The 25,302-nt window shown below is 41.2% G+C and overlaps 4 protein-coding genes across 4 annotated transcripts; all 4 read right to left on the bottom strand.

Moving 5' to 3' along the window:
* Positions 1-6,357: 6,357 nt before the first annotated feature.
* On the bottom strand, positions 6,358-12,641 carry LOC103704343 (coiled-coil domain-containing protein 130-like). Its single transcript, XM_008787593.4, has 7 exons — positions 12,490-12,641; positions 11,761-11,823; positions 11,576-11,655; positions 8,995-9,103; positions 7,504-7,663; positions 7,208-7,371; positions 6,358-7,101 (listed from the first exon to the last, which is right to left on the bottom strand). The coding sequence occupies exons 1-7, from the start codon at positions 12,490-12,492 to the stop codon at positions 6,742-6,744; spliced, it is 939 nt and encodes a 312-aa protein (XP_008785815.2). The 5' UTR covers positions 12,493-12,641; the 3' UTR covers positions 6,358-6,741.
* Positions 12,642-13,517: 876 nt separating this feature from the next.
* LOC120111587 (proteinase inhibitor PSI-1.2) lies at positions 13,518-15,114 on the bottom strand. The gene is made up of 2 exons (XM_039128991.1): positions 14,007-15,114; positions 13,518-13,889 (listed from the first exon to the last, which is right to left on the bottom strand). Exons 1-2 carry the CDS (start codon positions 14,050-14,052, stop codon positions 13,699-13,701), a joined length of 237 nt encoding a protein of 78 aa, XP_038984919.1. The 5' UTR covers positions 14,053-15,114; the 3' UTR covers positions 13,518-13,698.
* Positions 15,115-15,136: 22 nt separating this feature from the next.
* On the bottom strand, positions 15,137-17,684 carry LOC103704409 (pentatricopeptide repeat-containing protein DOT4, chloroplastic-like). Its single transcript, XM_008787677.4, has 2 exons — positions 15,385-17,684; positions 15,137-15,287 (listed from the first exon to the last, which is right to left on the bottom strand). The coding sequence occupies exon 1, from the start codon at positions 17,570-17,572 to the stop codon at positions 15,767-15,769; it is 1,806 nt and encodes a 601-aa protein (XP_008785899.2). The 5' UTR covers positions 17,573-17,684; the 3' UTR covers positions 15,137-15,287; positions 15,385-15,766.
* Positions 17,685-19,983: 2,299 nt separating this feature from the next.
* Positions 19,984-23,711, bottom strand: LOC103704342 (ribonuclease 3-like protein 3). Its single transcript, XM_008787591.4, has 3 exons — positions 22,484-23,711; positions 20,626-20,772; positions 19,984-20,543 (listed from the first exon to the last, which is right to left on the bottom strand). The coding sequence occupies exons 1-3, from the start codon at positions 22,886-22,888 to the stop codon at positions 20,256-20,258; spliced, it is 840 nt and encodes a 279-aa protein (XP_008785813.1). The 5' UTR covers positions 22,889-23,711; the 3' UTR covers positions 19,984-20,255.
* Between the last annotated feature and the right edge of the window lie 1,591 nt (positions 23,712-25,302).

The following is a 25,302-nucleotide window of genomic DNA, read 5'->3' on the forward strand; positions in this document are numbered from 1 at the left end:
AACTCAATCCTACAAGAAATCCAAAAAAGCTCTAAACATAGTCGTTCCAATCCTGCTCACAGCACCAGAGCATGGTAATTAGTGGGTTGGCAGATGAGACTCGCTTGGAACCCACGTGTAACACTGTAACCCCCATGGCTGCCATAGAAGATTTGTTTTGTGAGCAGGGAAATGAATGGTGTTGGCAGGCAGCGCTGTATCAAAAAATCTGCTGATTCCTAAACTACAAGGAATAATTCCGTGATATTTGAGTTTGGCAGGGTGCTGTTTGTAATATGTTCATGTTGAATGAACTAATCTCGTGCAGTTTCTAGTTCAGATTTGTGATCACTTATAACGATAGCAGATATTTTTGTAATATATAAACTGTGAAAGTTGTAATTTGTAATAATAACCATACCATCTCCGAACACGGCCTGCCCTGTCGAGACTTGTTCAAGCCCTGCCGCAAGGAATTATTACATTCAGTCCCTGCAAAGTGGCACGATCACTTTCTAAACCCGATCAAATAATTGGTAGACTCCATCCGTTGGGTCCAGATCCTCTTTTGCCAATTTCCTGAAAAAATTATACCGTACACCATGTCCACCACATCAAGCAGTGCACCAGACCAATCCCATTTCGACATGTCGCGCCTTAATGCCACCTCAGCATAAATGAGAAAAAGGGACGTCGGTAGCAGCCGCGACAGCATGCACGAGGCCACTCCCTCCCTCTCCAACCTCGTACACACCTTCCTCCTCCAGAGCACAGCCAACCCCACCTCTACCGCCGCTCCCAATAGCTACGCCTCCGATAAAGGTGACACTTCCGACGACGATGACACCAGCAATCGCATGGCAGTTGCCGTGGAGACTACGGGATTTACTCGACTCGCCGGTGGAGAGGGACCCATTCCGAGTTTGGCTGGTTTCCGATGTTCTTGCAGTGGTGCAGGCTTTCATCGAGGCAAGAAAAAATGGATCGGCATTCCTACGGGCGGTGATGGCATCGCTGAGAGTGGCGGGATACAATGCCGGCCGGGATCTGCAAGGTGAGGTGGGATACCTCCGGGATGGTCATCACTAGAACCTACGAGTACGTCGATGTGGTGGTGGCGATGGCGAGGGCGGAGGAGGGCAGGTGGTGGAAGACACTACCCGATGATCCCTTCGAAGCCAGGGGCTCTACTTGCTCAAAGAGGGCGAAGCTAGTGAACAAGATAAAGGAGCAGAGGGGCCCAGAACCAAAATCAGGTCCATTCGCTCGGAGGAGAGGGGTGGCAACTGGCAAGGGTTCCATTCGCTCGGAAGAGAGAGCGGAGCGTTTTTCTTCTCCTTTTTTTTTTCTTTTTTTTTTTTTACGCTGAGGTGGATTAAGGCATGATGCGTCGAGATGGGATTGGTGTCGACCAACAATAGGGGAGGCGTAACATAGAGGATGATTCGCACCCAGTGCCGGCTCGAGCCTTAGGCGACTGAGGCGGTCGCCTAAGGCCCCCGGCCCAGGAAAGGCCCCCACCGGAAGATGCTGCAGCTATACAAACACTCATTCCTTCCATTCTCGTCTTCCCCCCTTCGTCTTCCACTCTTATCTTTCATCCATTCTCTTTTTTGGTTTTGGTCTTGGTTTTCCTTCCCTCACATTACTCCTGATCCAGCTGGGCCATCGGGAAGAAAGATAGGGGGTTCGGAGATGGACTTCTTGGAGGGTGGAGATTCTTTTAATTTTCTCCTCTCGGTTTCTTCTCCCCTCTTGGGTGGTAGAGAGAGAAAAGGAGCTAGAGGGAGTTGAATGGCTGCTGTGCTGTGATGTTGCAGTTGCTGCTTGGGTACTCCCTTGAAGGGGAGACGGTGGGATGGGACTTTTATTTATTGGATGGAGTGAATTTCTCATAATGCCCCTACTTTCTCTTATAGAGAGGTTCAATTTTTTTATTACCTCGACAATGAAGTGCCATGAGATAACCATTTCCTACTGGGCTTTTGCTTGACATGGTAAACACTATTGTCAAGCATTATCTTAGTTAATTAATCAGTTTCATGGTCCTTCTTTTCGAGCAATTACTTTTATTTACTTTCATTTAAAAATTATATTAAATTTAAACAGTTTTTTACCTATTTTTATTAAATTTATATATCTTTGTTGAAATAGTATACTTGATAGCTATCTATTTCTATATCATTTTTTTAAATATTTTATATTTATTAAAAAAATTTATTATTAAAAAAAAAGGCCTCATTCATTGGATTTGCCTTAGGCCCCCAAATGTATTGGGCCGCCCCTGTTCGCACCTACGTACCCTATTCGTTATTTCACCCACTCCAGGCACTTGGGGCGCAGGGACTCGTTCGAGCTTGAAGCTGGCAGTTCGTGCATTGAACTCCAATAAAGAAGTGGCTACATTATATTCAAGTCTTAAAACAATTTGCATAAAACATAGCTAGTATACAGGTTAATGGATTTTTATAAACGCATGTTCGACGCAGTTCACCAAGGCAATTGGATCTAATTAATTAATCATATCCGGTTGGTGTGCATGACATGTACCTATTGTCACAAGTAGGTCTGAATTCTGAATCGAGCAACTCCCTTTCCGTCTATTTTGACCGGCTTCACCTAATGAACGACAATATAGCATTGAGAATAAGTAAGCCAGAGGCATGTTATGAAGCAATAGTGGGATATCTCAATGTCATACTAATTATAATGCCAAGTGCATGCGTTTCTTGCACCTTATGTGCTCAATATTGATCATCTTCTCATGAAAGGTTGTCAATTTTCATATTGTACAAACTTGGCGCGACGCCTTGGTTCGAGTTGGATGGTGCATCTCCAACTATTCATTCACACGCAGAGAAGGTCACTTGCCCATGTAGGTCAACTAACTGTAGATCCCCATTCCAGTGCTTATGATTTTTTAGATTGCCTGATGAATCACCTTACGTTTAGATAACATTCTGCCAAATAATGAACATAGCCAGAGTAATTACTTGAGAGGGGGGAAATTAAAAATAAGGATCTCCACCATCAAATAGTGCTGTTATCTTAGTCGGCCAGACATCCCAGTCGGCACCGGCCGGGTGGTAGGTGAATTAATTCCCTTCCCTTTTCTCGACCACATGACTTCGTATCCTATAAAATCTAGCAAGCTGGCTCATGAAGTGGTTTGCCACCCAGGAACATACCTCCGAAAGTCAACGGTGCAAAGCCGACCACCGAAACGCCATCATCACTACTCCATCCCCACCATAAATTAGCATAGTCAACTCCCCCACTCATACCCGCTAGTTACAACATCTAATCCCGAGAAATTAACACACCTCAGCATCCTGCTAAGTTTTCAAACACTAATGCTAGTAACAATGATAATGATGATTGATGATCAGAAGATGTTTTGGACAATTAAGAATTCGCCGAGGTGTTTGACCACAACGCGATATCACGTTGCGCTAGTTTGCACCGAATAGCTGATCTGGGGTCCTTTCTTGTGGACCCTACTACGCGAAGTCAACAACTAGTTTAATGGGGCCATGTATTCCTCACAGCCATTATTATCATGTTAAATTCCAAATGGAGTGGTGGTGATTTGTGCCGCACCGTGCCGTCCCCGTTACTCATTTGTTAGGCTGCAAATAATGTAACGTAAAATATAAATGACAGCTGACACATTTCCCTCAGCAAGCAAGCAAGCCAATACCATATAATCACAAACCATATATATGCTTGATTAAACTTTTTTTTGGTCTCTTTTCTAAGAAAGTCTCTTTCTTTTTTTCTTTTTTTTTTTAACTTCTTGCTTCTATGTTTTCTTTGAGACGTACAGACTTTGGCAAGAACAGAGGTGAATTCTACATTACTTTGATAGTACATATATGGTTCATACGACAAATACTCAGCCAAGATACGTACACACCGCAACAGATTATTGAGATGAATCGAGCTTCCTTCCAACTATAAAGAATCTGATTTAGCAAATACTTTATGAGCTGTCTCCCTGCAGCCATCTCTATCTCCCTCGCCTCCACCTTCCATGCAAAGATGATGGCTACGAGAACATTATTTAGTGGTGCAATGGATTCGGGCCCGTCGGGACTCTACGCTTCTCGACGCCATACCGTGGATCGATCTCGTCACCTTCATCGGGACTCGGTTTAACCTCTACGACGGTGGAACGCGGTGCATGCACATGTCGATGGTGGTGGTCTTGAGAACGTCTCGTGTAGTGGAATGCGGAGAAATCGAGCTTGGCTCCCAGCACCTTGCGAGGGGCCGCCGAGGGGGCGGCGGTCCGAGGCTTTAGATGGTTCCACCCGTGGAACAAGAGCAAGAGGACGAGACAGAGGAGGAGAGAAGTGAGAAGAGGTCTGCTCGAAGCCATGGAGGGGTTGAAGAAGGGTGGTGGATTGAGGGGGGAGTACTCATGTGGTGGCGAGATCTAAGAGAGAGGGTTTAGAGGTATGCCAGCTTGAGCTGAATGGTCCAACATTAGAAATATGATGGGGGGTGGAGCGGCGTGTTGAGAGGAGAGGTGGATTAGCTTACTTGCGACTCCATTTATTGGGTTTCTTTATTTGGGGTGGAGTTTTTTTGGGCCCTTTTTATGCGGAGGGAGGAGCAGAGCTCCGCATTGGACGAGCTCTTTCCAATGGGAGTTTCTTCCTTGACGTTCAAGGAAGAAGGGCGCACTCAATTGTCAAACGCTCCAGACATACTTACTAATGGGGCAATAATGATCTCTTTAGATCTTGAGGGAGACCCGGGGGTCGGTCACGATGGAGTGGAAGGATATATTAGGTTGGATAGTGTCACATGTCATTCTACCGGGGGTGGAGGTAGACCTTTTCGTGTGGGACTGGGAGATAATCACCGGGGGCTGGCCGTAGCTTGATAACAAGTGCCCTACGGTTTTCTAACAAGAGAAAAAAATATTTTCTCATTAGATTTTTTTTTTTTTTTTTTTTTGGGGAGAAAGCTGATGATGCTTGAGTATATGCAGTCTAAAAAATTAGTTTTTGCATATTTAGTTGTCCATAGAAAAATAAGGCATTACAGAATGACTTATGTTTAGTTGGGCATCTAGTTTTCTGAAAAAGTTACGAAAAATATCTGTTATACCTTTAATAAAGAAAAAGATCTTATCCTATACTCCATAAAAGCTTAAAAGTATTTTTAAAAAAATATAATTATGCCAATTTTCCACCATAAAAATATGACTTTCTTATGTCCCACGTAAGTTTTGCTTTTCGTAAAATTGAGAAACCTTATTTTTCTTTAAAAAAAGCTACTTTTTCATCTCTCTATTTTGAAAACTCTAAAATATAAAATATTTTTCTATTTTTTTTTTGGCCATACTTTCTCTCCTTCTCTTCCCACGAATCAAATAAGTTCTTAGGAAATTATTTATATATTTAAATAGTCGACGGATGAGGATAGTTTTAATTCAAAGATCATTTTTACAAGTATACTTGATGCACCTCATGTGGATGGAGTGCAAGTAAAATCAAATAAAATTTTTCATATATGGTTGATGAACTTATGCTGAAAGCTGCAACATTTTTATAATTCATGAGAAAGACTATGCGTTGCATGGAGTTGCCATAATTGAATATGACTAGAACAACAAAAACAACATCGACTCAGCTGTCCGCAGTGTCGTACTCACATATTTAAGATAATCAGCCTGCGGACTGGTTTGCAAGTAAGTTAGGCAATGATGACAGTGATTTCGATCGGCGAGATATTTTTATAATCTCAGCTGTCGAATCTTATCAGTGCTGATGCTTCTCGTTACCCTTCCTTTAAATACAATCATGAGGGATGGTCCTTAAATACAAGAAGAAGAAGAAGAAGAGAGAGGATTGACTCGTGCATGTAAAGATCGACTTGAGACAGCTGAATTTAGAGCGATTCAGCCTTGTGAGAGAGGCAAGGTGCTGCGGTAGGAACAGGACACGGCATATTTTTGCTTTATATTTTTACGCCATAATTTGGCTGGTATTGCAAGCAAAATGAGCTCAACCTGTGGAGTTTAGTTTCACCCATCATGTTTGGAGACATCGCTTATGACATCTTTGGACCCTACAATACTTGTTGACAACATCCGTACAAAACCACATTGAATTCAATTGACACCTTTGGAGTGCTGCAGCTTTGGTTCCCCAAGGAAGAAGGCTTTCAATAACCAATTAATCAGAACCAGAGAGCGCCAACCTAACATGTAATTTCTATACAAAAGCAAATAAAATCTAGGGTATCGCTTCCTCAACCACAATTGGCATACATCATCTTGCCTCCCTACTAATGACTGTTGTACTAAACTATGCAGTCTTCAGCATGCGGAGACTCTTGGCAGCAATTGTGTGCAAAAAATGAGAATAAATGAAACTCCAGATCAATGTCACCTTCCTCACCATATGCATACAAATATACAATGTTACAGTAGTCCTTACCAAAGGAACACAAATGTATTGAAGAGGATTCATGGCTACAAACTGTAAGCAATACAGTATTTCAGCATTTATGCCAGAACGAATCGTCCTTGCAAATAACTGGGAATTGCCAGAACCGATCATCCAGTATTTCAGCGTTCATGCCACCCCTTCCAACTCCAGCTCTACTTACTGACCATGCAGCTCTGCTTGAAATTGTATCAAATTCCTCAAGATGATTGTAGGACGATTGTGCAGATCAGAGCCACTGATCTCCAACCTTACTTCTTATCATGCAGCTCTGCTTGAAACTGGAATTACATGCATATAACTATTTGCATATTGAAGCCACTGATATTCCATTCTGTCCACTCACAGATCTTTGGCTCAGCTGCCATGATGATGGCTTGAACCTACCTGACAATAAAGCAGATGCAGTAGCTGCTTTTATTCTCCTCCTTTTCAACTCCAGTCCCACGCGTTTATTTCCTGATACAGAGCTTGATGACTCTGGAAAAATGGAGGAAGCCTTAATTGCTGCCCGCTTTTCCCTCCTATTTCTATCAAACTTTGAAGAGAATTTTACAGCAGCTGCATCTGCTGCATCTTCTTTGGATGGGGGAAGAAGTCGTATTCCAAGGCCAAGCTCTCTTGCATGTTCCTCCTCTTCAGCAACCTTTCTCTTCTGACTCTAAAATGGTCAAGAATAAATTATAGAAATAAGAATCCAAAAGCAGAATGCTAAATGCTAATATAATAGAAAAGAAATTTGGTAATAAATTAATCAGATAACTCACTCTGAGACGAGCACGGAGAGCTCTGTTAAGGTTATAGTCATCAGAGTGCTTGCTGTCTGAGACTCTCTGAAGGCAGACTAGCAATGGCTCAGCTTCTTTCTTCTTCCGCAGATCTTCTTCCTGATGCTCAAGACGGTAGAAGGGATCTGCAAGCTTGCCTCTTTCTGCAACATATTTTTTTCGTGAGAAACATAACCAAGATAAATTTAAAAAACAAAAAAACAGGGAAAAAACCTGCAACAGAGAAAGAGTAGGAACAGCTTATACTTTTTTTTTTAAAAAAAAGGGTTGCAGACCTTCATCTGCTGGAAGAGCAAATGTCTCTGCATCCTCAATGTCAAAGTCCTCAGTCTTGCGCTGGGCCCCACCAATGATGACATATTCACAGTTTTTTGGATCTGTCTGAATGACTATTTCATGCCTACAGCATGCTGATTTCATGGTAAAGCTCCATATCTGATACAAACATAGATACCACATTACAAATCTAGGAGAGTTCAAACAAGAATATACAAACCAACGATTACCACACCAAATCACCATTTAAAGAACAAAATAAAATTTGAAAAACATGTGAAATAAGGTGAAAAAGGTTTCCAATACCCTCAATACTCATGACTTGCTTTTCAGAAAAACATAATCACATGCTACTTGGTAATTAGTGAATTACAATGCAGATGGTGCAGATTGGAGGAAAACCTGAAGACGCTCAGCATCTATTTAAAATTTTTAACCAATGCCAGCCCTAAGCAGATTCCTAGTGGTTCTCCTCCCATTCCTCTATGTTACATATTAATCTTAGATGAATTCTAATTATAGTTAGCTGCCCTTGACACAAAAAGAAAAAAAAAACTTCCTCATAAAAGGAGGAGTACTAAACTGACGGAAAAAAAAGAGATGATATACCCATATCAGTACAATGAGAGAACAACTTCCATGCATGCTAAAAGCTGCATATCCAAGTAAAGAAAAGATGCATATATCATCAAACAGTGAAAGCGTGATTTCCCAGACCAATGTAACAGCTATCCAAGCTATCCCAAAAAAATGAACAATTTTTATCATGTCTAGGTTAACTAAATTTCTCGATCTCATAATTATGAAAACCAAAACCATTCTATCTATTGCCATCTGCAGAATGCCTTAAGAATATGCAGATCAAACAGCAGGTCAATCATGTAGGCAAAGGATAAGAGTGCCAAACTCCAAGAACAAATTAAAAACAATAATATGAATAACATTGCCAACTATTAGTACGATATTCAAATTGCATTGTTTTAAAGTTTATCAAGTCATGGTACTCTGATTTTCCATTCTTAGTTTCCTATAAGACTATAATTGAAGATATGAACAAGTGGGCCAAGCTGCTGGACTTGAAAATGGTGAGCCAACTTGAATGAATTGTACCAGGTAAAATGCCTGGCACTGATTAAATCCTTGAGTCACACCCTGAAACTAAATCAAGATTGGAGCACCTGACTTTTACAGAACTTGTAAATAACAGTATTTCAGTATGGCATAAATATATTAGTGTAAATATAATTGTTGTGTGTTTTTCAATAAGGGATGAATAACGTGATGTTGTATAAATTGAATTATTTTATTTTGTTACATACACTAAAAACAATCTAATTAAATAATCTTTGATTGTAAAAAATGATCAACACTTGATAAGGTCTCAATTTGACATAACCAAGTACAACAACGAGACAAGGTAAGTTATCTTGTTTTGGAACTCAGCATATTTGGATGATTGATTGATATCTTAAAGTAGTTCGGCAAGGTACCTTTGTTGAATAATAGTTTCCCACTTGCTTTTTCTCAGCATTGAACCTTACACCCTTGGCAATCATTGAATTGCATCCACCGCACCAGACGTTGAATGGCATCTCAAATCTAAAAAATAAAAGATTATAGTTGAACAGATGGATATGGGCTTAGAAGATGTAGAAACTATTAAAACTGGTGCACATAAAGCAGTCAAATATTAAAGTTTAACTATGTCAAACCAGGTCAAAGTGCTCAAGACCAATTGAACTTGCATCTTCATTAATCTGTTTGCCTTTGTTCATTAAAAAGAAAAAACAATCATGACACAGAAGTTTATCCTACTTAAATTCTAAAACAGACAAGGGCAGACAGGTAAACTCAGTTACATGCGAAAATCGCATCTTTTAACACCAATACCTCATTTGAGAAAGTAAAACTTTAATAATTGATACCTTTATTTTAAATATAATATATACATCAATACATATCATTGAAAATGCTCATTTTTCATTTTTTCAGAAAATGCCGTTTTCATGGATAGAAGAATCATACAATCACCAATTTCTATAATATGCACTAATCAACTTCACAGCTAAGAATAACCAATTGACCAATCGCAAAGAAGCATTAGTGTGTGTGTGTGTGTGTGTGTATAATATGTATATATCCTAGCAAAACACATAGAAGTCCACGGTATCAGTCAACGTGACCATGAAAAGGGTGTAAATGAATATAAAGAAAATCCAAGATACAGAAAGAAGACAAAACTATATATCAGAAACAGGATCATTGATGTAAACAAGCCTTATGCTATGAACAAAAGTCAGCTAAACTGATTTTACTGCATTCAGGGTTTCTTAATCTCCTGTTCTCCAAAATGTAATGTCTCCAAATCATGTCCCCAGCCCTAATGAAAACACAAAATAGAACTTCTTCAAACCCCCTTCGCTTAATTGTTGTTACAAGTTGTCACCTGGACGCTTGGGTGATACACAGGCTTCAAGACATCCAGGCAACCCATGTCGTGATCAATTGAATATGAGTATTCATGTGTATTTCGTGTGGTCTATGTATGTATGCGGATTTGTATAGGTATTAAAAAAAAACAAAAAACTAAGGGCTGCCACGTGGGAATAACTTAAGTGTGCTGATGTGGCAACTAAGGTCTGAACACCAACTGTCATGTTTCATTTTCTCCACAAATGTGTGCCCCTTCCATGCCTCTCTTACTTGTCTTGGATCTCTTACTCAAGGCCTCTCTCTTCCACTATCATTCCTTTCCCATATCGTTCCAGCATCTAGCACCCTTTTTCCTTTATATCTTGGAGCGTCTTGCTAGTAATGAGGGGCTTAAATCAACTAAAGTTATTTAGGGCTGTATATGAAGCACATTTTTGGTTGTTTAATTGAGATCAGAGGTTAAATGCCCTAATATTCATTCCTCTTCCACTCTTGCTGCTCCCTTTTCAGTTGGTGGTGTTGGATTTGAGCACACGAATATTCAAATCAACCTTTCTCTGCAAGGCACAGAAGGCTAAGCAAGAGTGAGTTTCAGCTAGCTTCTGATTGTTAACATTTCATCTCTAAACTTCCTTTTTTCTTTTTATCTTGCATCTTTCTTCCCATCTTTTACATTACTCGTAACTACATCTGTGATTTTCAGGTCTTTTCCATCTTTATGCGTCCTATACTCTTCGATTACTCCATTGTATTTGTCTTTTTCCCTTGCAATTCTTAATTATGCTCTCTTTGGCACTCCTTTCTATCCGAGAAAATATGCCTTGATGATTTGTCCTCAGTATATCTAGAGCTCTTAAATTTGAAAAATAATTAGGTCCTTTAACTAGAGGATGTAATAATGTGCTTAATATCTAAATAACTTCCCTATCATGGTTTGGATAAACCTAACCTTACTGTGAGTCAGCTGATTTGCTGCTCTGAACCTTATTTTCAGTTCCCCAAGATTATTTAGCTCTCCAAGCTTGAAATTTGACACCTCGAAATCCTATAAATCCCTTACAGAGTCAGGTCTAAGGCTTTACATACATATTGCTTCTAGTCCTCAAATATCATTCCTCTTTAGTGCAAAAAAAATACCGTTTGTCTTTTTTTGACTTTAGTCATCTCTCAGTCATTCACTGCATCAATATATAACAATTACCATAGGAAATTTTATTGCATGGAGCATCCCCTACTCTTCCCGTTCGATAACTTCATTTCTCTCGAATCTATAAAAATCAAAGAAATACTAACATCATTATTTGATTTTTTCCATTTTCATATACAAAATTACACAGCAAACTTCAACACCCTACAGACCTAACAATCTTCATCCATTAAAACGGTAGTTTTAAGCCGGTTTAGATCCAACATGGTGGAATCCTTAAGTTTGCACTGATTACCTTAAGAATGACAGTTCTGTTTTTATCTATACATGAGAGGCAGTACTATTGACCCTTGACCCTTCACCAAAATACAATTACCCAAACTTGAACATCACCAGGAAGAGTTCAACCATCGCATTAGCTCACAAAAGAAGCACCAGTCAGACATGATGCTTGAGATTTTTTTCCCTTTTGCGACTTCAAAATATCTTACCGTATAATTAGAATGCCCTGGTCTATCTTTCTTGCTCTCTCCCTCAGGGCATGTTGGCCATGAAACTTGTTCAACGAACCCTGGAAGTGACGAGGGGAAAAAAATGTTTAATAACCAATATTCCGGTAAAGATAAATAAATAAATAAATAGAGGAAAGCTATCAAATTTATAATGACGAACATACCTGTTTGGGGGTCCATTCTGGTGGATAGTAAAAATTATCTGCTCTGGCAGCTGCGAGAGAAGACTGGATAACAGAAAAGAAATATAAGTTAGGGTATATTACACGAAAAAAGAAAAAGCTCACGATATTCAAGTAGATCATGCAACCAATGACAAGTAGCTACAAAACAATTTATACTTCAGGAATACAAAATTGGAAAAAACTGTTATAGATTCTGAATCAATTTCTTTATTTGAAAAAAAAAAATCAAACGATCAAAACAATTAGCACTTTAAATCACTCACGATTCTCTCTCCCTTTTCAATTTGTTCGCCTATGTAAATAGTATCTAGGAACTCAGAGGAAAACTTTTGAACCCGGTGTTTGATTAGGAACACGATAAGAAGGCGTTATAGCATGAACATCATATTATCAAAAACCTTCCAAAAGAAACGAAATAATACCACTCTTTATAGGAAGTCAAAGAACCAATAGCCATCAAGAAACAACGAATGATTCGTCAGAGAAAACAGAATAAATCAAAGGACTGCAGGGACATACATCAAATCAGCAAAGATTCTCGAGAAAACTTTGATTAAAAAATAAATCTCTCCAAGAAACCGAAAAATTCTAATTAGATTGATGGAAACCCTAGAGCTAATCGTTCCCACAAGATTAGGGTTCTAACGCTCAAACGTTTACAAAGTCCCTAGTTTTCATCTAAAATCAGGCAAAAGGATTACTACATACCATGATTGATCACCGGATTCGGATCGGATTGGCGGCGCACGATGAGTGATTTGATCGTCGGAGCTCTCGGTGGCCTTCGAGGGGGGAAATCGAGAGAAAGGAGGGAGCACTTTTACTCTCGCGGAGAGAAATCGGTATGCTGTTTCGCGGGGCAACAACCGACACTCCTTATTCTGAAACTATGTGGTCGTTAGCACGACGGATTTGCGGACGGAGGCGTGGGAAAAGAAACCCCTATCCACCGTCCGCTGTTTTATTGACGGATGGATGGAAGGCTTTCGTCTTTTTATACTAAGTCCCGCGCTCTTGTCCAGCGGCGATCGGATGAACTAGCTTGGATCAATCTAAACCGTTCCGTAAAGGAAATCAGAGAGCGAGGATAAGATTGTTGCTTGACGACTCATTTGATTCGCAGAAAGAGGAGCAAGATCGGAGACCATTTTGGTAGATTAATTGCAGCCAGGAGCCGGCGTACCTCGAGTCTGATCGTTGTGAATATCCGATTAGGCAGTCTGAAAACCGAAGTTGAGGTGTCAACTCTATGATTACCAGACCTAGCCATCTACTGATGACTCAGTTTAGAATTTGGGCATTGGAATTGGATTAGAACCAGAAAGGAGATTTGCGGCAGCCTTGTTTGTCTCCATTATTGGCTTCAATATATTAGCATGTTCTGCTAAGATGTGTAAACCTTTCAGTTTCTTAAGTAAAAGCTCGCTCAGTAATAATTCACATGTAAAACGTATACAGTTATAATATAGTAATAGTAGACAGATAAGCATCCATAGAGCACTTCACTTACGTTTCCTAAATTGAACAAAGTGGCCAACCAGAGGCTGATCTGCACCCTGGGGTTCACTGATTGCACTGGGAAGAGGTTCCTTGTTCGAACCGGACCAAGCTTAAGTTTAAGTTAATCAAGTTTCACTTGTCCTGACTTAGAGATAACACTAAGCCCACCTGACAAACTGTTGATAAATCAATGATTTTGATGGCAATATTATGCCCAGGAGCTTTCCTAGGAAAAATTTAGAAAAGGAAGAAGAAAAGGAAAGCTTTATATAAGGCCACAAGGGGTACATAACAAAGAAACATTTCTACACCCCTAAACTGGTGTGTATTGAACGATGATCATAGCATAAGATCTGTAGTTCATCCCTTACATAAAAAAGTTGAACTGGTGTCATGCATAAGCTAGTAAAGGCCATCTCACGAGCAGTGCAATTCAGTCCCATCAGAGAGGTGAAGGGTGCAGCCCTTGGGAGCAAGGCAGCAGTTGCACTTTGAAGGCAGCTTCTTGTTGCCAGAAGATGTGCAGGTCATATAGTCAACATCAAGGCAATATTGAGGGCAGAGCACAGCTCCAATGCTGCTTTGCAGCTCCCCAAACAAGACTGTGCCTTTTAGCATCAAAAAACAACAATGAAAAGAAATAAACTGTTATAATTTCTTGGCTCAGAGTCAGTTCATGTACATCAGAATATAAGTAACCAAGATATGGGAGGAGGGATCAATACCAGTGAGTAGGAGAAGCATTACCACAGGGAGTCTAGTGCAGGCCATCTCTTCCGAACTATTTTGTAGGACTTGAGAGATGGAGGTTTAACTGGTATCTATATAGCCAGCCTTCACAAATCCACAGACTTTCTGACACAAGTGAACTCAAGCTTGTCATGTTCAGGTGTGAAACATTTGACAATTCATCATCTTAAGTTGGTAATGATAGAGATGGAAGTATAGCATCGTGTGCAGGAAGAAACTTTGCACCAAAGCAGTATGACTATGATAATTTGACTGTATATTATTATTTTATAAAAAATTCCTATATCATCTTAGATTATCTTTCAAATGCAAAGCTCAACCTTGTCTTTATTCTTCGACTGAAGCACTTATAGTGCACTACGGTGGAGGATTTCCATGGTCTGAAGATTGAATCAGTATGCTGGCTCTTGATATAGATAAGGATATTTGACTTTGAATTAACAGTTTGACTACAATTTTTCATAGAAAAAAATCCAAACTATCCACTACAGATTTTTATTAGAAGAAGTACATAGATCTCTCTCTCTCTCTCTCTCTCTCTCTCTCTCTCTCTCTCTCTGTGTCTGTGTGCGTGTGTAAAAGATGAGGAAACCTGACAAACATTTCATAGATATACTTCTTGCCAAAAGCTTTCTATATCAAAAACATCACATTTGCAGGAGTAAATTATGTTTTGTGAAACATGCAACTCTATGTGAGTCCAAGTCAGAAAACTCATTGAATCAAGTGTGTACATAGAACAATTCATACTTCTCTACAAATTTCAGAGAAATATTAGGTTTTGCTTTGAGATTGTGACATGTTCTCCTTGATAGTAATCTTCTATCACATTTTTCTCTTTTCTTTAGATTCCACAAATAAACCACAAACCATTGATTAAACCCCCTGTCACAGAAATGACATAAGATTTTTTTTTTAATTTGTTCTTTTATTTGTGTGTGTAAAATGACACAACAAGTTTATAATCAACGGTATATACAAATATAAGGACAGAACAACTGGAAGTGTATCCATAGCTATGAAACAAAAAACTTCTTATTTAAAATCTTCAGTAGTTTTGGTAATGGAACAACATGGAGTAAAATCATGTGCAATCATTTCATATCTGTCAACCATATTGACATCACAGCCACAATTTGTATCAAAGCAAAATCACCATGGTATTTGCATGTCATGTACTCAAGATATGCAAAGGCACATGACAGAAGGGCATACATTGGATCCTCTACCTTGGATCGAACAATGCTTCATATTACCTTCATGTCAATTTGAGAAGACAAATAAGGATCAACTGCCACTCAAATTCAGGAAAAGGAAAAAAAGATTAAGAAACAAGGGAGGAAATATGAATACCAGAAAGTAGAATTTGTGGGAAGACTTGATGGAAGACATGCTTTCTGGATAAAGTTTGAGAACTTGAAGTGGTTCTAAAACTCATCACATATTTCTTTATTTTGTTTTCAACCATTTAATGATGGAGAAGCTTGCACTTCAACTTCTAGTCAAATAACCATTATGTGCAATGACTTCAGAAATCTTGTAAACCCTCTTCTTCTTGAGAAAAAAGAAAACAATCCACAGGACATACTGGTTCATAATCAAATCATGATGCTTCAAGATCTTTAATTGCTCACTTTTGACTGTTGATGAAGTTCGGTTTATGATATTAGAAAGAGGAGAATGTTAGAGTAAGGTGCTCATATAAATAAAGCAATTGTGTAAACAATCGATACATTCAGCTATTTAACTCAATCCTACTCCATCCAGGTTCCTTGATCAATCCTCTCCTGTTTATTAAATTTCTAAGCCCTATAACCTCCTTCCACTTCCCTGAAGAAGCATAAACATTAGACATTAATACATAATTGCCAGTGTTCTGAGGCTCCAGTTTAAACAGTTGTTCTGATACCAACTCTCCAAACTGATTGTCATGATGAGTTCTGCAGGCACTAAGTAAGGGAGCCAACACCTGATTCCTTGCTTGAATGGGCACACTATTAATAAATCTAAAGGCAGAACTGAAATGACCTGCTCTAGCAAGAAGATCCACTATGCACAAATAATGCTCTATGTTAGGCTCAACACCATAATCCTTCTGCATGCTAATGAAACATTGCAATCCTTCCTCTACTAACCCAGAATGGCTACATGCCAATAGGACGTCGGTAAAAAGAATGGCATCCGGCTTAATAGCTTCTTTCCTTTGCATCTCCTCAAAGAGGGTGAGAGCTTCTCTTCCTTTCCCGTGGCAGGCATAACCTTTTATCATGGTGCTCCACATAGTAATATCCTTTGCAGAAACCCCATCAAAAATATCTTTCGCTCTTTCTATTTTTCCACACTTGCAATACATGTAAATCAATGCAGTCTGAACTCGCAAATCTGATTGAAACCCATTCTCCATTACATACTCTTCAATCTTTTCCCCAAAACTAAGTGATCCAGAATCAGCACAAGCTGAAAGTACTGTGGCAATGGTAACTTTGTTTGGTTTAGTATTTGAACTTAACAAGTTCTCAAATAGCACCAATGCTTCACTTGAATGCCCACCTTGAACATACCCACTGATCATGGAAGTCCACAAAAAGACATCCTTACCCCGCATAGAATCAAAAACATTTCGAGCTGATGTTAATTCTCCACATTTTGAATATAAGGTAACTAATAAAGGGGCAATGTCTAACTTTTGATCAAATCCATTATTAATCAATACAGAATGGATTGCACGGGCTATCGATGATTTCCCCGTAAGGATGCCAGCATAGATAAGATTAATGAATGCAGCAGAGTCTGGATTGATATCTGCACTACGCATTTTGTTGAAGAGATCAAACACCTTCATACTATCTCCAACCCTCACAAAGCCACCGGCCATTGCGGTCCAAGTGACTATGGATTTTTCCTCCATAGAATCAAACAAGGAACGGGCATCATCAACATGGCCAAACCAGACATACATACTCAAAATTGAATTAGAAAACCGTAAATCTGAATGAAACCCAACTTTAATCCCATAACAGTGGACCGAAAGACCACACATTATGGCTGCAACAGGGCATGCACAACCCGATACAAGGCTTACACAAGTACTAGAGGTGGGCCTGAGACCAAGCGCACGCAGCTCGTTCAAGAGTTCAAACGACTTGTTAATTTGAAAGTCATGACTGTAGACGGAGATCATGGAATTCCAGGCGACCAAGCCTCTGCGGGGCATTTCATCAAACAATTGGCGTGCGTCGGATAGATTATAGCATTTAGAGTACATATCCATTAGTGAGGTCTGTACGAAGTGATTCCCCTGGAAGCCCATCAAAAGAGCATGGGCGTGGAGCTTCCCGCCCTCTCTTGTGGAGCGCAGCTTCGCGCAGGCTTTTGCGACGAAGGGGAAGGTGAAGGCATCGCCATGAACGCCGGATCTCACCATGGAGGAGTAGAGATGGAGAGTTTCCAGGTACGATCCATTTCGCGTGGAGGCCCGAATCATGCGGTTCCAGGTTTGTAAAGGAAGGGCTTTGGTAAGGTATTGGAGATGGGATTGCATTTGTCTTGGACTCGTCGATGCTTTTCCCTCGTTGCACTCTATCTTGACGCTTTTCCCATGCTGTTAGAAAACCCTCGTTTCAGCTACTGGGGCTTCCAAAGACGAAGTTTTTTTTTTTTTCTTTTTTCTTTTTTTTTTTTTTTTTTTTTTTTTTTTTTTTGTGAAAACGGCTACTCATATCATATAGTTCGAATGTGAGTACAGCCCTCCAAATCACAAGAAAGTAAAAAGTACAACTGTGGGGGGACGTCTGTAACAGACGTCCACACAAAATCACCTGAGTGCCGAGCGACAAAGGAGGCGACCCAGTCTGCTGCCCGGTTCGCCTCCCTAAACACATGTGCTGCCCGAAAGTCAGCCATCATCTGAGCCATCCTACGGGACTCTCGGATGAGGGGATGGCCATCCCCAAACCGATCCACACCCCGAATCCAATCAACCACCACCGAAGAGTCACCCTCGAGGTACACCCGCACAGCCCCAAATACCTGCCTCACATAGGATATACCCTCCCAAGCTGCCTGCAGCTCTGCTCCAACCACTGTAGAACCAGGCGTGCGCCGTCCTCTTGCTGCTATCATCCTGCCGAGATGGTCCCTGATCACAAATCCGGCCTCTCCAAACAAACCATCTACCGACCTGCTGCCATCAAAATTCACCTTGAGATAGCCAAGGGGTGGGGGTGCCCAAGAGACAAAGGCAAACCGTGGCGCTGAAACAGCGTGATGAGCACCCCAGATATCCCTGACCAGCCCAAAGGTGACTACCGAAGTCGCCCCGATAACCTCCCTCGCAAGCACCGCCGCCCGATCTACCACCATCCTCGGAGACGCCCTCCTCCCCTCAAAAATACCTGTGTTCCTGTCCAACCATATATGGTAGGACAGGTAGGCCACAAAAATCCCCGCCTCGACAGATCTGGGGCAACAGGACGCGCACCCTGTAGTTTTGAAGCAGGGGTGGATACTTTTTTTCTCTAGGGATAAAGGTCTATGATTAGTCCATCCAATGGTTATGGTGAAGCTTTTCTTAAGCTTATGACTGGTCTCATCCATGGTGAAGCTTATCTTAAGCTTGGAGCAACCTAAAGCTATACTTGGCTCATCTCCCGCGCAGCTTAAGGAGAAGTAATTGTGTCCTGAGGCGAGTTTTGGAGGCCTGGTGCATCTTTTTGAAAGGAGACTCAGTAAAAATGATTGAGTGGATTTTATAGAAGGGGTCGAAAGTCTTCGACCATCCACTTTTAGAGAACGTCCGACGGCTACTACAAAATGTGACGTCTTCCATACCGGGCATATATTCCGAAAGTCAAACAGAGCTGCCGATAAAGTCACCTCCTTTATTGCTCATCATTCTGGAGAAATTTTTTGAACTCGTTTTGTACCTATCCCTCCACCGCGTGGAGTTTTTTTATCTCTCGACTCAATAGGCAGCGCTCACGTGAGATTAGTGTGAGCTGCTGGTGTATAAAAAAAAAAAAAACATTGTATTCTAGTATATAAAAGTTTTTATCACTAACTTATTCTTTTTGAGAGAAAGGGGTGGAGACCCACCATTATGCAAGAATTATGCGGATTTCGATACTTGGGATGCACCATCAAAAAGCCTCTTCTCCTTGAGAAGGGCGTGATTGCTATAGCAATCTCCAATTCAAAATGGAATATCTTGCTGTGATTAATTTAATGCAATATTGCAAAGCTTTTCCCCCTTGTTGCCTGGTCCCTAACGTTGTTAACTAGAAGGAACAATCAAAGTGCATTGCCTGTGCCGTGATTCCATTTGAACAGCAAGAGAAGGAACCTAGCTGAACTTCCAATTCCTTTCTACTAAATTCGGATTGCCTTCCACTGGTGCTGTTTCTGCGTGACTAATCTTTCTCGGACCAATTAGACAAATTAGCAAAGTAATTCCAGCACAGTATTTCTTGACTACATAGAATTAGTTTGTCGTGCTAGCCAAATAGGTGCGTGACGTTAGTAGGAGGCTTTTGTTACCGTGGTGTTCATGTCGAATTTGGTCATATGACAATCGCTAGGATGATAGGCCAAAGCTAAGACAAGCACTGTATTTTGTCAAAACATAACTCTTCAAGCATGTCATTCATGCAAATGTCCGAGCGAAGCCAAGGCAAAAAGCAAAGGCTTAGCAAATTTCAACTCTAGACTCAAGTCAACCGGAAAAGGCCTTAGACATCATGCATCCTATAGTTTGCTTCTCGTGATTGCAAATTTAAGACTTTCAATAAACAAAATGAGAACTAATCTCATACAAAACATGAAAAGAAAACTTAAGAGAATTCCAAATTTCAAAACAATTGTAGATAATTTAGAGAATACATTGACCATGATTCGGTATAAAGATGTAACGAAGCTGAATAGTTTCTGGAGTAACATTCACATCCCCAACACTACTTTGGTCAGCTGCACACATGCAAACATTTATTTTTATAAATTGCAGTTCTTCTCCTACCAAACAGAACATTTTGTTGGTTGAACTTTACACTATGGAGATACAAGCTCAAGGAGCACATTGCTCGTATCTTGAAGCCAACCAGCAAGAATTATATACATTTAAACGTAGGGGTCAGGCAACATCATCTCAATCTTGGTATCATGATAAGAGGACATTCAAACGTAGAGGTCATGCGAGCTCATCTTAATCCTGGTGATGATAAGGAGACATCTTAGTCGGGATGGTCGAGCGTTGTTGAGTCCAAGTCGCCTAAGGTCTCTTTGAGTCTGTCCAACGCAGCCTTCGCGGCACGATTTTGAGCAATTTCCTTCTTCTGGCCATTCCCACTCCCGACCAATTTGCCATCAACCAAGACCTCAATCTTTGGATCTTCAGGCCACACGCCCTTCAAGAAGGTCACATCCATCTTTAGCTTTTGGCAGAGTTCATAGAGCTCGCTCATTGGGTGTTTTCCTAAAGTCTCTGGATTGATCAGTGGCGCAGCTAGCCTCCTAAATATCTGTTCCAAGTCATACATTCATATTTCGCGTTGGTACTTGGTAAACACACACACAGAGGCAGAGGGGGAGAAAGAGAGAGACCTCACAAACAGTTTCCAAAGAGCTGTTGGTGTCTAAAAAAACGGCTCCAAGGAGGGATTCAACAATGTCCGCCAGGACTTTAGGTGGGTCAACAAGGCCGTTGGAATGGATCGGATGTTCCATCATGGCTTGCATAAAATCTTGAATCTAGAAAAGTCAACAACCAAAGAAAGACTTAGCGGCATTCCGGAAACTACCAGAAAAGAATGGCACTTGCAATAGCTACAATCTTTCTTAAAAAAATTATGATATTCTATTGTAGAATAAATAACATACATTAACAAGCCATCAGATCAATAGGGGTCTTCAATACTTGGCATCTAAACAATAATAGACAGTAGTTGTGGTGCATGAAACATGTTTCATTATGATATTATTAGGAAAGAACCCACAAACCATATTATTAGGAAATATCCTTTTCCATCATAGCAAGCATCTTCCGTAGCTGCAAATAGATTAGCTACAAGGAATAACGACGTGAACAGGCCAGCCTGATAGCCAACTTTCAGGCCAGGTCTTTTCCTCGGTCAGTGCCAAAGATGTTCTTGCGTTACACTAATAAAGTTCGTCTCGTGAGTTACCGAAACCACGATTTATTGAAAGCGCTCGTTGATCCCATATTTGCATGCACGGTCATCTGATTTGGAAAAGGCACCCCCAAGAGGCTACATTTCCTCAACAAAGCTCACAATCCTGCTACTCTACTTTTATATAATGACAACTCCCAGCGAATATGATGGACCGATAAAGATTAAGCCTCTAAATTATTATTTTTTTATTTTGGAGAGCACATTCTGCTCTCTCTCCTCCTGAACACATCTCGAAATTTGATATTTTTATCCATTTCTTATGAAAGAACTTACTCTCAAAAAAGAAAAAAATATATAGAAATTTTTTTAATAAGAGACATCTTTATATTCATGGGAAATCTACAATCTAAAGTATCATCAAAATCATATAAAAAATAAAATAATAGAACTTTTGGAAAATCGAACCTCCTTCGAAGGGGTGAGAAAGGATATCCCAGTTCTCAATCATCGCCGTCCTCCTTTATAAAAGGTCTCCCATCTGGGAAAGAAGCGTATGAATGATTAACCTTCCTTCATGCGACACTGCTCGCTTTGATAGCGTTTTGGGATTTGTTCGGCAGGTGATTCAATGATGTTTTCGCACGGAGGAAGGTTAATCATCTTTTCGTGCGAAAGATACAACCCAGTCCCATCCATCAATCAGGCGCATCCATTCTTAGGGCATGTTAATATTATACTCTACAACATAAATTCCCAGCCCTAATTTTACAATATATAAAGAACTTTGGTTGATGTAATTGGATTGACCAGGAGTATGCGAGAAGCGCGCAGGTCAAAGTAACAGGTGAATTGGTTTGCACGGCTCGGTAAATCGCACCAACTCGCCGTGGCCACGTAATACCGGGAGGCGAAGGAAGCAAAAACTCCCGTTAACCTACCTAACCCACAGTTAGGTCTCCTGGAACCTAAACTCTCACCCCATTCAAGTAACCCGTGTCGGTACCTAACCGACGTCGGGCCGGGTCATAAAACCCAATCCAATTCCAGGGGTTCTGGTGATCCGAGGTCCGTCCCCCGCCTCATCCCCTCTCAGGAGGAAGAGCAGTAGAGCTCCAAGGAACCATTCCGGTAATGGAAAGCCAAAAAAAAAAAAAAAAGATCACCCAAAAAGCTCAGGAGACGCAGCTCCATTCCCCAGATCCAGCTGCCAATTTGCCCTAACGGAAGCGAGGTATATAATTCAATCTAAGGAGGCCAAAAAAAAAAGAAATCAAGGCTTCCACAAAATTTAATTCAAAAATTAAACTGTGATGAGTAAAGATATTTACCTGGGCTTGGAGCTGGGGGGCCTTGTGGCGGAGATAGCGATGGAGGCCATGCTCCACGGCGACGCGGGCGAGCTTTTCGGTGTCGACGTTGGCGGCGCGGAGACGGGTGAGGGGGCCGGGGGAGAGATCTGGGTACGAGGAGAACACCTCCCTCGCCACGATGCAGGTGAGGACAGCGTCCCCCATGAACTCCAGCCTCTCATACGACTTCGCCGGTTTGTACGGCAAATAGAAGGAGCTGTGAGTCAAAGCCTCCTCCACCAGATCTTTGTTACTAAATCTATAACCCAGTATCTCCTCCACCATACGCACCTCCTCCTCTCCCATCTCTGGTGCTGTGCCTATGACGTTGAATTCCTCTCGCTTCTCTCGCTTCCCCATCGCTTCCTCCTCTGCTGCTCCCATCCGCGAGGGGAAGAATACGAAGCCGGCCGACCGAAGAACTTGGGGTTGGATTTAGGGGAAAGACGAGGCGGGGGAAGACAAAATAGAGGGAGGAAGGTCAAGAAAAGAAGAAATTGTGATCGAGGGCAAATGGGGAAGTGGATCTTTTATATTACAATTCGGGAGATATCACCTAGCTCAAGTCAAAACAAACGGTACTACGGAACTGCCTTCCCTTCGTTTCCGCCGAAGGTTTTTCTGGCCGCTGGGGCGAGGAAAGAAGAAAGCCTGGTTCAATAGCGAGGGCCAAGTTCGGGACCGCCTTATATTGGTGGAGGAGCCACCGTCGAGATGGTCCGTCAGAAAGGTGTCTTCTGGCTTTCTTTCTTTTGTTTGCGGCGCTGTTCCTAGAGTCGGGCCCAGGAGATGGTTTGGTGGAAAGATTGGGCGGCAGGAAACGTTACGGACGGGGCAGTTGAGCTCATTAAAAGGATAACGACGTAAAGGCTGGACAGAGCCGGACGGTGGGCGCAAGTGGCATCGCTCCATAGTAATTACGATACCAAGAGATTGGGTCGAGGTCAGGCCGACCTCATGCGGAACCGGTGAAGCCACCGCGCCTGAGGTACGGACACACGACCCACGCGCAGGCTACCTACAGGGAAGGGGAAGGGTTCACTGCACTGGCACTGCGACGTTTTTAAAAAGTATGCAGCAAATTAAAGAATAGTACTTCTCCTTCAGGAAATACTTTGGAACGGGTCCGGCATGTGGTTCATTAAGGTATGAATCAAGCTGTACCATTTGAATACACTTTTCTGCCAGCTGGGCTGATGGCTTAAGTCAACAGGTGGATTAAAGAAAATCTTTATATACTTAGATTTTATTTTTTTTTTGCCTTCACTAGAAACGATACATATCCAAGTCTTGCACACCTTAATGTAAGCACATGGATCTTTGCTACCAGAATGCAAAACTTTATATATATATATATATATATATATATATATATATATATATATATATATATATATATATATATATATATATATATATATATATATATATATAGATAGATAGATAGAGATAGAGAGAGAGAGAGAGAGAGACTAATAGGGGGTACTAAATAGCTTAAGCCCTATTTGGCAGCAACATGTATTTTAGTTTTTCAATTATCATTCTCAAAGATATAGAAATCAAGATGGTACTGGCGTTCTTAACCTAGTTTTCATGTTCAGTCTTTTAATCATTTTTTAAATTTCTAGAAAGTATGGAAACTTAAAAACTAAAAAAAAAACAAAATTATGTATGATCACCACCACATCCTTGGTTGCTACCACCTCCCACTACAATCCAAGTAACTGTGAAAAAAGTTTTATTTTTTTGGTTTTAATGAAAAATTAAAAATTGAAAATGGGAGATAATACCCCATGCAATCTTAGTTGATAAATTTAGAACCATGTGAAGAAGTGGGGTTGTAATTGGATGGGGCGATGGGAAGAAGTCACAAAACAAGTTTGCCTTTACGAGTTGAGTAAACAAATAAAAAAAAGTCTTCTCTTTGGATAAATCCTATTTTTCGTCGCATGAGAGCCCACTAAATAAAAAGGAGAAGCAGAAACAGACGCCGTTTTTCGCAATAAGCAAGACAAGTTTAGTATACAAATATTAAGAAACACTAGTTCAAAAACAATTGTTTTTGTGACCGTTGCTAGAAAGGACGCCAATTTAGATCTTTTCATACCAAGATGAGTGATGGGAGGCAAAATGGATCGTCATACTCCGGCATAGAGTCACCCAATTTCGGCCGAGCAGACCTCAGAGCCGAGCAGGCCGAAGAGGCTCCCTCAATCGCAGGTATAATGACGTTCCGGTCCGAGCTCCGGGGCGCCCTGCAGCGTCGACTGCGAGCCAAAGAGGCTCCCTCCACCGCAAGTAACGACGCCTCGCCAAGAACCGGGCCGACCTCAAATCTCCCGAAGGCCGAGTCGACCTCAGCCGACCAAAGAACGAGCCGACCTTGCTAAGCACATGCCGTGGTCTCCAAGCCTGCCCGACCTCGCCCGCAGTCGTACCTGCGCGCACGCCCACGTCCGCTCATGTGGTCGAACATCCCAGCCTGGCTAACCCCCTTCTACAAATCATTGCTTGCTAGCCACTCCTTGACGTGCCAACCAAGGACCATGCCTTGTTGCCTCAACCATTCTTGTTGTCAAGGGCCATACCTTGCCACGCCTGTCAAGGGCTATTTCCTGCCACATCTGCCAACACACGCCATCTCCAGCTAATTAGCTAGCTGATCACAGCTCAGTCCGAAATTTCAAGTAACGGCCGTGATCCTCACCCTATAAAAAGGAGATAGGAAAAGACCCTCGGTAAGCTTTTACAAGCATTCTTAAGCTTTGATAAGCCATTACAAGCTGTTTTGAGCTACA

Source organism: Phoenix dactylifera, chromosome 8 (genome assembly GCF_009389715.1).
Source record: "Phoenix dactylifera cultivar Barhee BC4 chromosome 8, palm_55x_up_171113_PBpolish2nd_filt_p, whole genome shotgun sequence".
Classification (NCBI taxonomy): Eukaryota; Viridiplantae; Streptophyta; class Magnoliopsida; order Arecales; family Arecaceae; genus Phoenix; species Phoenix dactylifera.

What these genes read in the sequence shown, in the direction of transcription:
- LOC103704343 (XM_008787593.4), bottom strand. An exon ending in CAGGGCATTCTAATTATACG is followed by an intron (nt 9,104 to 11,575) that starts GTAAGATATTTT and finishes TTTATTTTTTAG; the next exon opens with ATTTGAGATGCCATTCAACG. An exon ending in TGCTCTTCCAGCAGATGAAG is followed by an intron (nt 7,372 to 7,503) that starts GTCTGCAACCCT and finishes AATATGTTGCAG; the next exon opens with AAAGAGGCAAGCTTGCAGAT.
- LOC120111587 (XM_039128991.1), bottom strand. Translation starts at nt 14,052, where the DNA reads ATGGCCTGCACTAGACTCCCTGTGGTAATGCTTCTCCTACTCACTG. An exon ending in AATGCTTCTCCTACTCACTG is followed by an intron (nt 13,890 to 14,006) that starts GTATTGATCCCT and finishes TGATGCTAAAAG; the next exon opens with GCACAGTCTTGTTTGGGGAG.
- LOC103704409 (XM_008787677.4), bottom strand. Translation starts at nt 17,572, where the DNA reads ATGCAATCCCATCTCCAATACCTTACCAAAGCCCTTCCTTTACAAACC.
- LOC103704342 (XM_008787591.4), bottom strand. Translation starts at nt 22,888, where the DNA reads ATGGGAGCAGCAGAGGAGGAAGCGATGGGGAAGCGAGAGAAGCGAGAG. An exon ending in CCCCCCAGCTCCAAGCCCAG is followed by an intron (nt 20,773 to 22,483) that starts GTAAATATCTTT and finishes TGACTTTTCTAG; the next exon opens with ATTCAAGATTTTATGCAAGC. An exon ending in CTTTGGAAACTGTTTGTGAG is followed by an intron (nt 20,544 to 20,625) that starts GTCTCTCTCTTT and finishes GACTTGGAACAG; the next exon opens with ATATTTAGGAGGCTAGCTGC.